The sequence below is a fragment of the Anoplophora glabripennis genome, unplaced genomic scaffold (genome assembly GCF_000390285.2).
Source record: "Anoplophora glabripennis isolate ALB-LARVAE unplaced genomic scaffold, Agla_2.0 scaffold557, whole genome shotgun sequence".
NCBI classification, from domain to species: domain Eukaryota; kingdom Metazoa; phylum Arthropoda; class Insecta; order Coleoptera; family Cerambycidae; genus Anoplophora; species Anoplophora glabripennis.
In genome coordinates, this window is record NW_019416797.1 from 146524 (window position 1) to 160192 (window position 13669).

The 13669-nt window shown below is 33.3% G+C and overlaps 1 protein-coding gene across 2 annotated transcripts in view; it reads left to right on the forward strand.

Annotated features, from left to right (window-relative positions):
* Positions 1–13669, forward strand: part of LOC108911529 (solute carrier family 41 member 1) — a 134216-nt gene that overhangs the window by 111833 nt on the left and 8714 nt on the right. For both annotated transcript variants that reach the window (XM_018716495.2, XM_018716496.1), the window contains 2 exons: positions 3678–3822; positions 3876–4022. In XM_018716495.2, the coding sequence (XP_018572011.1) occupies positions 3678–3822; positions 3876–4022 (292 nt within the window). The remainder of the gene's footprint in view (positions 1–3677; positions 3823–3875; positions 4023–13669) is intronic.

Here is a 13669-nt window from a genome sequence, read left to right on the forward strand (position 1 = left end):
GTTCGGAAACCTGTTATAAACAAAATACAAAAAAATCAACTCGAGACTAGTTGGGAAACTTTGTTAAAACAATGGTCAAAGTTATGGAAAAGTGGTTTTTTGACTGGCGTAAAAAAACTATTATTGATAGCGAAAAAAAAGTTTATACAAAAAAGGTAGGTATTAAATAAGCCTATAAAATGAGACAAGTCCGATTAAATTCCGATAATTTGTTTATGCGCAAGAGCTCAAAAATGGTCGAAAATGGCCGTTTTTTTCAATTGCTAATAATTAATGCAATTTTCATCGCAGACACTTGTAATTCAGGATTTTTTAGGCTTTTTATACCCTTAATAAGTGGTAAAAATTTCAGCCCGAAAGCTTCATTGGTTTGGCGTTGGCGGAATTTATTATCTAAGAAGATGCTATTTTCAATTCATTTTTCCCAAGCTCGCAGGCGTTGTAGAGTTTCGATCATTAGTTGTTTTTGTACCTAAATAATTGTATTAACATATGCATTTACTGATAATTTAATTTTTCAAATTTAATTTGTTTAAAAATGACTGAAAAAATGTTAATATTTATTAAATTGTTAAGCGCGCATGCTCCGCCTTGCTCTTCCCACTCGTTCGCTAGACCGAGTAATAGAACGCATCGCCGCTATCTTCTTATTTGCAATGAAATAGTTGAATTCACCTTAATGTTAATGTAGGACATGAAAATATAGCTCTTAATGTATACTCTCTACAAATGTCGGCTCTTAATATTAATAATTTAGGTCACTGCAATTAAATAAAAAAAAAATATCTCAGCTTCTAATCAACTTAGAACAACGATTTTTTTTAAATTCGAAGAAAAATAGTACTAACTAAACTAGTATAGAGGTTACTATTTTATTTTATAATAATTACCTAAGTTAACAATTTAACATTTTTTCAAAGTAATTTTTAAACTAATTAAATTTGAAAAATTAAATTGTCAGTAAATGCATATGTCAATACAACTATTTAGGTACAAAAACAACTAATGATCGAAACTCTACAACGCCTGTGAGCTTGGGAAAAATGAATTGAAAAAAGCATCTTCTTAGATAACAAATTCCGCCAACGCCAAACTAATGAAGCTTTCGGGCTGAAATTTTTACCACTTATTAAGGGTGCAAAATGCCTCAAAAATCCTGAATTATAAGTGTCTGCGATGAAAATTGCATTAATTATTAGCAATTGAAAAAAGGGGACATTTTCGACTATTTCTGAGCTCTTGCACATAAACAAATTATTGGAACTTAATCGGACTTGTCTTATTTTATAGATTTATTTAATACCTACCTTTTTTGTATAAACCTTTTTTCTCTATGAATAACAGTTTTTTTACGCGAGTCAAAAAACCACTATTCCATAACTTTGACCATTGTTTTAACAAAGTTTCCCAACTAGTCTCGAGTTGATTTTTTGATATTTTGTTTATAACACGTTTCTGAACAATATTCCGCAGAGAAACTTCTAATAGTATTTTTTTCCCGAAAAAAACCTATAATGACTAGCCTAATTGTCTTGTTTTTAGATATTAACGCTACGATTGAACTTGTGATAATTCCTTCTAGCGCCATGTTAAATAATGTTGCAGATAGTCCATTCCCTTTGTTTTACTTCCTTATTTATTTCAATTTCTTCTTGTGTTGTAACCGCTGCCTTTGAGCCCTTCATTGTCATGGTCGTTACTCTAATATTTTTTTAGGTAGGTATTCCAAATTTCTCATATCATTAATTAATTGAAATCGATGAAGATGTAGTTCAATACAATTTCTCGACTAACTGTTTAGTATAAAAAGCGTTCTGGTACTTCCCAATGGCTCTTTCAGTGTATACTTTCATTTTTTCCAGCAGAATACTTATTAAGATCTAATAGAATTTATTATGTACGCTCTTCTATTCACATTTCATTGTATTTAAATTTACTTTCTTTTATTTATTAGGGTTAAGTTGAAAAGCAGTTAAACTGCCACTTCGCCCTATTTATTGACACTATGTATTAAATTTTTCTTGTTTGGAAATAAAGACAATTTATTATTATTATTATTATATATTATGACAAATTAATTCTTAAAAATGCATATGAACAACCAAAACTCCAAATGAATATTATACTTTAAAAGGTTACAGTGACTAAATGTTCAAAAACGTTTCCGTTTTAGCAAATGTTGAAAATGGAGATAAGCATAATATGATCGGAATTTATTATACTTGTAACCGCGACTGTGAAAGAGCATATCAGATGTATTAGTATGAATATCTTGAAAAAAATTTGATCGAAATTTGTTTGAATTTTGAGCACTCGAGAAACCTAGAAATAAATATGAGTACGGAATTAAAACTCTAATAATATGTTATTGTAACGTGTGATGGTAATAGTTTAAATAACTAGGTGGATATCACAGGGTCTAACGACACTTAGAGTGTATAATAATTCAATAAACATAAAAATCTAAAAAAAAATTAGATAAATTTGGAACGAATACATTGAAAAAGAATTTTTCGAGACAAAACGTCTGAATCTGGTTTGGGCTGAGGCAGTATAGTATTGGGGGTCATGAAGGCTTGTAAAAAATGTAATAAATAATTAAAAAAAATGAAGTTGATGATGGTCCTGGAGAGACGAAACGTTACATATAAAAATTGATTATGCCATTCGATAGAGGGCAAAAAGTTGCCATGAGAAAATGTTTCTATTTTTTCAATATCACCTCAAAGAGGGTTGAAATGAAACAAAAACGGATTTCCAAGATTTCGTTTTTTTTTTTTCAAATTTTTCGAAAACTAATCATGTTAGCCTTGATTTTTAGAGACATTATGTTGTTCTCCTGATTACGCAGCTTTGCCCCCATTTAAGTTACTTCGTATCTCTTACCGTTTCTGAGATCCCTGTAGTGAGAAGATACTTTGTAACAGCCGGTATAGTTATTCTACGTATTGCTGTGTGTAAAATATTAATGTTACGCATGTTATACAGTACTTAAAATCTAAATATTTTTACCAAACGGATGGATCATTACAAGCCACGTGAACAGTAATTTTGTTTGAATCAGTAATTTTATTTCCTTCATGTTGATAATTCAGTTTCGGTAAAATTAAAAGTTATTGAAAGAATAAGATCAATTTTACGTTAGAATACAAAATTCTGTTCCACTGGCTGGTGATTGGTGTAATTTCTCATCCAATCGGTGATCGCATTATCTCGAGCGTAGATGCAACGGTTTGTCATTGTTCATTGTAAATAAATCATGAATATTAATGACGCTAAGGTTTGTGATTTTTAGTTGACAATACCAACGTGCAATATCACCTAGCCCGTCCCTGCCTTTCAAATTGCCAACTAGTACACTAGTGCATGAAATAGATTGTTTTTAATTTAATTCAGATATTCTTTAAAATACCTTGTTTCGGGTTGTTATGCCGTGGCCTATGTATCAGTTGCTGCCTGTTACAGACAACACAGACTTAGATCTGGCATAACATACCCAAAAAACATGGTATTTTAAATAACTGCACGTGAATTACGATATTTCCTGGTAATAGGGAAAATATTGTATGCAACCTAGTGTACCTTATTCCTTTAAGGGACGTGGGATAAATTACCTACTGCTCTTGCTATTTAACACATTTGTTGCCAGAAATAATTATTTTACATGATGCTTTTAGATTCAAGCAATCGTGGCGTCATGTCTTGTTGCTGTTTTCGCAGTAGGGGCGTCAGCGTTGATTAATGGGAATTTCCGATGGATCCACGCGTTGTTGCTAGCAACATCAAGCGTCTTAACGGCAACGCTATCATGTTTTTTCTTAGGTAACTAAATATCTACCAGCAACTCTGCTTTTCATTACAGTCCTGTTTTTCAGATATCGTTCTAATCACCTTAATAATCATATCCCACAAAATAAAACTAAACCCTGACAATTTGGCTACGCCGATGGCAGCTAGCATTGGTGACGTCGTATCTCTTATTGTTCTGTCGACGTGGGCAAAGTTACTTTTTAATATTCAAGGTAAGTGGGAAAAAATAATTACTAAAGGTATACATATCCTTTAGCAGTTGTTTCTTCATCATTAGATATATAGTATAATAGGACAAGGGGGTCCGTCTTATTGTTAGGTCATCCGCGGCCAAGGGGCAGTACATTCGACGCCATTAGATCTAAAAGTCTCAAAAAAAGCAATTTGTTGGTTAAACCTAATTAAAGTTATAAATGAAATAAACATGCCTCTTTCCGTTGGTGTTGCGCCCTAAAGATGTTGTGGCAGAAACGTCGACTAGCACACAGTTGCAGCTGGTCGTACAGTATTTAGAACTGTAAAGGTAATTGAAGGCGTTAAGCCGGTTACTCATCTGCGTTCCGTATCTGTATTTGTAACATGTTTTGCTGCGATACAGTATCGGCTCATAATGTGTACGCTAGGCATGTATCGTACTACGATGACCATTTTTATTCGCAGTGTTCGAAGAACGTTCGTCGTAAAAACCTCATATCCAGACGAATCTATTATGATAACAAGTGCTGTTTGTACATATATTAATACATAACTAGAGAGGCAGGCAAACTCCGCTGACGCGGAGTTTGACCTTTCTCTCGGGCCTTCGGCCCTCGAGCCGCGCTGCGCGCGGCCCGAGCACCGCTCCGCGGTGCTTTCCTCACTGGTTAGTAGATATAATATTTTTTGAAACACCCTGTACTTTGATTTTTAAACGCCCTGTATATAAAAGTATGAGGAGAATGTTTATCAAAAAAGAGTAGGCCCCGTTCGAGAAAAGAATAAGAAAAGTTTGTTCCAAACTTCCAAAAAGGCATCTGGTTAGTAAATATAAAATTTTTCATCCAAAGACTACGTAGGTAAGACAGAAATGGTAAAAAAAATAAATTAAGACATCTGCTTGATAAATATACAAATTTTCATTAAAAGACTGTAGTAAATAGACAAAGCTAAAAGTGAAAAGAAATAAAACTGCCCTTAATTCTATAGAACACCAATTCTAGTATATGGATTTTTAAAAAAGCGACTTTTCTTCAAAAGATTTAAAGAAAAAATTAACAAAATGAATAAGGGAAAATCTGGTACACCTGTGTCAGTTTTATGGAACATCCTGTACATAAATTGCAAGAAACACCTGGTTAGTCGGGTTTTTCATAAAAATATTGCAGACTTCAGTACAAAATATAGAAAAGGAAAAAACATTAAGGAAAGTTTCGTTCTATTGGTCATAAATACTCAGTATAAAAATTCAAAAAGACAACTGGTTAATAAGTATACAATTTTTCATTAAAAGACTTTAGTAAATAAAGACAAAGTTAAAAGTGAAAAGGATAAAAATTGACCGTTTCAGATATGGATCAATTTTATGGAACACCCAGTACATATATGGATTTTCTAAAAAGCGGCTGGTCAGTAAATATACAACTTCAAAAGATTTCATGAAAAAATTAACAAAATGAATCAGAGAAAATCTGGTCCATCTGTGTCAGTTTTATGAAACATCCTGTACATAAATTGCAAGAAACATTTGACACCGTGTGTAGAAATATCTATTTGAAAATTTAGGTAGGTAGTGAAATGAGAAAAAAATCCTAGTCCGCCTGTGTCATTTTTATGAAACACTCAGTATATAAATTTGCAAAATGACTCTGAGTTCTACAATATAAGATTTTTTATAAAAATATTGCGACAATAAATTTCTGAAATATACAGAAGTCTCTAGACCGATAATTTTGACTTGGGTCAGTTATGTAGAACATGCAGTATATGGATTTTCAAAAAAACCCTTTGGTTAGCAACTATATAACTTTTCATGAAAAGATTTAAAAAAAAAAATTAGAAACAGTGAAGAGATAAGTAAAATCAAAGTTCACCTGTGTCATTTTTATGAAACATTCGGTACATACCTTTGTAGAAAGCATATGATTACTACGATATCAGATTTTTCATAAAAATATTGCAATCAATAAACTGAAATAGGTATATGAGCCTCTGGACTGTTCGAGTTTTAACGCAATTTTTTAGATGCCCTGTATATGGAAACCTATTTGAAATTTTGTATTTTTTTGTTACAGAATGGTTTAAAAAGATGAGTCCATATATAAAATTAAATTGCGGCATTAAATAAAAAAAAAATGTTAGGTTACCTCGTCTGAGATTGAACCCCGACCTAACGAATACAACGGGCCGTTTTTACCAATGCGCTATCGACTGCTTCTCCAACGATCCGTCTATATTGATATTTTAATTTTCATTCACAGCTGAAGTAATTAAAAATTTTTGTAATGTTAAATTTGCATTTTTCTAACACAAAGTCGTCTCGCAAAAGATCCACAATGGGATAAAACAGATAAATAACATCCCATGACTCGGAAGAGTAGTTTAGCCCCAATTTATTTCTATAATTTTTCGCAACTTTTGATGTTTGGGGAGTAAGTAATACTAATGCAATGCAATGTATAGTAGGTAACTAACGAAGCAAATGTACTAATAGAAAGGGTTTAGGTACTATGGATTAGTTTAAAATTATGCAATTTTAGAGGGCAAGTACTTACGTTAATTCGGGCGACAGGTATCCTAATCGTAGGCATGTCAGACGGTAGAGCTACGAAAATGTAAATAACAACCTAACCTAATAATAAGAAATACCTGTATATGTCGTGGCGTAGCAATGTATCAAGGTTAAAAAAGGCCTAGTAAGGTAAAATAACGGTTCGCCGCGACCCCACAGACGTCTTTCGCGTTTGGCGTGAAATTATTTTGACATAATTAATCTGACGTTTCTAACGACGTTCCAATTTTCTCCCGGTGGGCGTGTCTTAAAGCTTCAATCTTACGGCTTGCGAAATGGTCGTCTGTCGTCGAGCAGACCCCAAAAAGAAGGCAAAATTAAATATGAAAACGCGAAAAAAACGTTACAAAAATGCCCCCGAACGACTAAGGAGGAACGACTGAGTATCTGTGCCAAGTCGCACGCCGTTTCGAGGCTCGCGGAGAAGGAATTTTATAGGGCAAAATTCAGATTTTTCGGCCTTCCTAGACAGAGCATTTTAACGTATTTACGGCCGCATTTCGAATCCCGCGTTTGATTTCGCGGAAAGTTGTACATAAAATTTGGAAGAAGGCACCCGGTCGATAAATATTAGTATTTTCGGCACGGTTTTAAATAAAATATCGTAGAAAATGGGGGAAATAAAAAATAAAAAACCGCGATTCGAGGCGATCGGCGACCGTCAGATTTCAGCGGGAGGGAGTGTCGGACTATTGCTTTTCACACAAAAATTGGGCCACGCCCCTCGCAGAACCTGGGGAATTCGGAAAATTCATGGGGAAGGCGTCGAGTTAGCGCGTTCTAAATACGACGTCGCAACGCGGGAATGACGACGGGGGCCGCTACGCGGCCCCAGGAAAAAGCCTTTCGTCCGGCGGATCGGCCCTATTTCGGGCCGATCGTGCGACGCAGACGGAGCTATCGGATTTTAATATATATTGATAAATTGATATTGATATAGTGGAAAATTATAAACGTCCACGAAGATTTTGGAAACATGTATTGTACAAAGAAAGAAGTGGCGTTGCATTACTTTCAGATTTGAAATTTTAATCAATCAGCGGACATTACAAAAATTTCACGCGCATGCATCCTTCAGATTTTGAATATTTAATCAATCTAGTGGGACCAAGAATTCAAAAAAGAGATACTAAATTTAGGAAAGCTATTTCAGTGCAAGACAGATTAGCTATAACTTTGAGTTTTTATTTTTCCGATCCCACAAAAATTGGGGTATTTTTGTACTCTTCGATTCTATCTAAACACTTTTTTTCACTCCATTCCATGATCGTGTGATCATGGAATGGATCTGGATGGATGAGGGATTATGGATTCTGTAAACTTTGTGTGTACAAAGTTTACAGAATAAGTACCGCAACGCTGATTGATACACTGACACTTAGTATCTTGTGCTCCTACTTATTACGAACTACGAACCGTCCACACTATTGCTCCGCTCCTCTTTATGTTACAATACATGGTACAAATACAGATACGGAACGCAGATGAGTACGCAGTTTAGGGCGCCACTAACCTATCAAATACCTATGTTTCTCAGGTGACACAAAATTTTAAGTTCAAAATCTTGCTCTGGACGCTTATGCCAAACCGGGGAAAAGTACAAAATATTCAGTAATCTAAGATTATTCATTGCCACTTATTTAAAAAACACGAGTTGTATAATGTATAACCATTCGATAAAGATATTTTTCTTCGATAAAGATAGATAAAGATGCTGTATATATTTGTCGTTATCGCCCGTATATTTATGGCGCCTATACCGTGTCTATATTGTAAACTGTACGGATGAAACCTTTATTGCTACTATATAGCAAATATACCTTGTTAACTTTATATATCTAGCTTTATTGCATCTTAAATAATCCTTTGTCTTAACTATACCGTATATCTACCAAAGTTGTATGGTGAACCTTTACCGCAGATTTACTAAATCTGTACCGGTATTTTTCATTCTACCTTTATTAGTTATTTATTATATTTATATTTAAACTATACCGCATCTCTATCGCATAAATAGAGCATATCTTTACCGCATCTTTATTGTAACTGTATTAGAACTAGACAACACCGAAAGCTATTTCTTAACCTCCAAATTCAAAGCGCCGGCAGTCCAGACGAATTAAAACGGAAGTAAAATAATTAGGCATTAAAATGGCAACCAAAGATGATTTCCAAAGGCAGTTTCAAGTGTATCAATTTTGTGAAACGTTGGAATCTTGTGTCCTCCCAACAGACTGGGTTATAATTATTGTATGATTCTGGTTTACTAAGGCCATTATATATTCCCACCATAAATACTTAAGGTTGACTATCAATAAAATTGCTAACACTTCCCAAAATGGGCCAGAAGTCAGAACCGCCACTAGGAGTGCCATCTACATTAAATCTATTTCTTCCAAATTTAACTCTAAAATATCCAGCTTCCTTTTTTCATAGAATGTATTTAAAAATTTTTTAATACTCATATGAACATAATATCCATTGTCTAATTGAATAACATTCACATTTCGTGGTGTCTGCAAAGGAGTTCTAGAGTGGTGGTTAGGGCTTACTAAGTCGTTCCTGGGCGCAAATGTGGCCTACTTAATAATGATAATATGCCGCCTCCTCTCCCGCACAAATCTTCGACTTCTGGGCTAATTCTCGTGGTTAGAATGAGGAGTAGAGATATTATTATTTGCGGGAAGCTCGTTGTGATGACCATATTTGACCAACATTTTGAGTAATTGAGAAAGCTGTATCAATGCAATGTTTCCTCGTATCGCCCATTCTCGAGATTTTTGCATCAATTAATAAGTTCTTATCCTCTGATATTGTGGTGCAAGTTTCACTGTCGTAATTGTCCGTCTCACATTATTAATTGCTAATAGTGAGTCCATGCTTATTTCGTTATGCTCAACAAATGAACCTCGTCTTCATTTTGTATATTGATGACAGTGACAACCTTCTTTGAATCTGTATTATCTGTTATTATTATTATTACATTAGGTGTGCAGAGACTAGCTGTTATGTCCTCATTTCCATCAATGTTATTAATATTTTGCTCCCGTCTTGTGTAATATCTGACGAATTTTTTACCTTTATGACGACGAAATTGTTTAAGGTTTAGTTTCGGCATTATACCACATATATAAAGCTGCAGAGATACACATCAATTACTTACACCACGCCAGGTACTCGATTCCAACTCATATTTTTTAAGAAACACATTATTTATTCAGAGAATAGCACAGTGGAAGCGTACTGGACTACGGCACGGAAGGTCCACAGTCCAAATCCTACTGCCGGATTACAATAAGGTTGTTTTTAAATTAATATAATTTGTGTTATATGTATATGTAAACCATCCCCATTCCTTAATATAATAATATAGTGATAAAAAAAAAACAGAATATTAAATACTTTCGATATAAGCGAAAGATTAAATAAAAATAAAATTTTCTTTTCTTATAAAGATATAAACTACACAGCATCTGAACCTGGCCGATACAGTATATCATAAATACCTCTCTGGAGTCGATAAAGGATCTTTGCAAAACTATTCCGTACATATAGGTACATATTTTAATAAAGTTCTTTATTGTATCTACCTATATTTTAACGTTACTCCATCAATATATCATATGTGTAGAGTCTTTACCGGCTAAATATAGGCAGCTGAGTTTAATCGATAGCGCATATCGACCTATTCGATACCAATAGAGTAAAGATAAGTCAGTATAGATTAAAGATTTAGATACAGATACGCTAAAGATTCTGTACTGTGTGGTTTTCGCCTTGTCGCGAAAACCTCGCATCCGTTGGAGAAATTTTCCGACTCGATTTTTTTGCATATTCAGATTCGTGAGATGTTCTTTAACATGAATCGAGATGATGCCGGCCGGAAATCTGGTGCCCATTTGTTTAAACAAACTTTTTTTAAACGAATTGTAAAAATTGATCTTTTCACTCCGGAAAATTTTTTTGGCACATTATGAACAAAAAAGTTCCTATGCACTATGCCTCTAAAATAGATAGTTTTAAAGTTATAAACAATTTAAGTTGCTAAAATGCGAAAATGACGATTTTCAACGGCCGATTTCCGGGTTAAAAATTGTTATTTTTTATGTTGCCAGGTACCTAAATTAAAGTTTAAACATCCCCCTACAAGATGCTGAAGAGTTTTTGGGAATCGCATTATTCTAAAGCCTTGTTTTTTAATTGTTAATAAAGCGCTATGAGCCGCGCGCGCGACTCTCTCATACGCGGATTCGCTATATCGTCTAGCGACTTCAGCTTGTGTTTTATATCTGAATTAAGCAACAAAGAGTTTGATGAATTGCAAAGATTATACCTAAAAATATTAAGTATGCAAGGCAAAACAGCCAATAAAGCTAGAAAATTAATTTTCTCTCATTGTAGCATTTGTAGCGGAATGGCTATTCATTTAAGTACTTCCGATGCATTGAAATTACACGTCTTAAGAGCTTCTTTACAAACGTACATATGGAAAAGTTCTATTTTTCCTCAATATCAATATTTGGATTTCACAGCTTTTGGTTATCAAAATGAAACAGGTGAATTATTACCTAAATTTATTACCAAAGATCCATTACCCAAAGACTTAGTTAAACAATGTAAATGTACAAAAAACTGTAAGACTAAAGCTTGTTCTTGTAGGAAAATATATGTCACTTGTGTACCTTTATGTGATTGTAACATAGAACAGTGTGATAATTCTTATGATTGAATAAATGTGTGATAATAATAATAATATGCAGTATTAAATAAATGTTCTTTAATAAAAATATATTTGATACTATTGCCCAGGGAATAATCTAATGAATTTTAAGAACTACCCAAAATCAATCACCCTATGCTAGCTCAAAGAAAGCGCCCGAAAAATTTGATTTGTGGAAATAACTTGTTCCCAACATAAAGCCCAATACTCCCCCCCCCCCCTACCTACCACTGTGTATACTACATTCGCTTTTCCTTGGGTTTTTGAGTTTTTGGTTTCCTGTTTATATTGTTAAAAAAAAGGCTCTTCAAATTTCGCCTATATGATGTCAGAGCGACTCATATCCTTTCGAGTTTATTAATTTTAAATGTTCATGTACTGTACTCAAAGTACATAGTCCTTGTTTTATTTCAATAAATTTATGTTATTTATTTATTTATTTATTTATTTATTAACCTTTTAGAGGACCGGAATTTAACAAGTATTCAAGAAATTTCAATTTCATAGTACTCCAAGCAATCAAATTTTGCAACTACCCTTTTTAACTTTTAAAACTAACTTTTTTAAGAACTGCCTTTTCGGTTAGAACTAACCCCTGCTATTGCCCTTTTATTTTTTTCTGCACTCTATTCCTACAATTTTGAATTATTTAAATAAAACTTTACAATAATGCGAGTCTCAAAAACTCTTCAGCATCTTGTAGGGGGATATTTAAACTTTAATTTAGGTACCTGGTAACATCAAAAATAAGAATTTTTAACCCGGAAATCGGCCGTTGAAAATCGTAATTTTCGCATTTTTATCAACTTAAATTGTTTATAACTTTAAAACTATAAATTTTAGAGGCATAGGAACTTTTTTGTTCATAATGTGCCAAAAAACCTAAAAAATCAATTTTTACAACTTGTTTAAAAAAGTTTGTTTAAACAAATGGGCACCAGATTTCCGGCCGGCATCATCTTGATTCATGTTAAGGAACATCTCACGAATATGATTATGAAAAAATAAATCGAGTCGGAAAATTTCTCCCACGAATGCGAAGTTTTCGCCTTGTCTAAAAACATACAAGATCAAAAATATATGTTCATCCACACAGTACAAATAGTACAATAGTACAGTCGAGTACAAATAGATGAGTTCAAAATAATATCAGTTCTTCATATATTTTTTATACGGGCCTTCGTTAACAAGTTACGTGCCCTTAAAGGAGAACATGATTTAGTCTCAAAACTATTAATTAAGCATGACGCAAAGTTGGTGATTGATAACACATGCGTACAGCCTGATTTTGATGGTGTAAGTGAAACTTCATTATGCCCAGAACGCCAGGGACGGACTATGCCCAATGGTTAACAATCCAGAATTTTTGCATAGATGACGATCGCAATCTGCCTGTATCAAACATAAATTCCCTGAAGAGTTTGTCAACGATAATACCTTCTTGGTTCAATTCGGTAAAATTAACAATTTAGGAAATATTTGTGATTTTGTCATATTGCACATCGATGCGCGGGGCGCCTCCACCATTTTTGGTTTTTAATTTTTAATTGGACATAACAATTATGTCATAACTGTATATATTTTTAAAATAAGAGCCTAGAAAATCTTACTGTCTGCTAATGTAATTTTCACCTACAAAATTTGACAAACACTCTTTATACATAACACAAAATAGAAAAACAAAACAAGAATAAGTTAAAGTACATGTAATTCACTACTTTTGTGCACAGGGTTAGCTCTACAACTTAAAAAATGACGGAGTAATGAATTAGTAAAAAAACGTTAAATTTTCCGTTTTTCCGGGTTTTATTCGTTTCTAATTATCTGATCGGATCGATCAACCTCTCATTTTATTCATATTTCGATTCTCTACACATTGTCTATTTATTGCAATAAGATTGCTTCATTAGGATCAGCTTTATAAGCAAAAAACTAAAAAAATGCGTTTTTGTATGAAAATGTTTATAAAAAATTTATTAGTAGACTAGGCGGTATCTGTTTTGGTTTGGGTGAATCGTATATCCACGGAGATTTTTGGCTTTTTGGCTTTCAAATATCACTAGAAATGAAAATTTTTCTATGCGCATAAAAAAAGCTTGGGCTTAACTTTTGGCGGCACAATATGTTAAAAAAATTCGAAAAAAGTCATATTTTTCTTCCTATTTAATTATGTATCTCTTCAAGAGTTGATTTTAGGCGAAAATGGAAAAGGAAAAAAATGTTTGTAATTAAATTTTACAAATTATGACTAGTTACAAATAGAATGAATCATGATTATTATTGTAAAAATCGAAAAAATCGTCAAAAATTGTGTTAAAAGACATTACTTTTTAAGGAAATTTTTTTGGGGTCTTTAAGTTGGGTATATGACC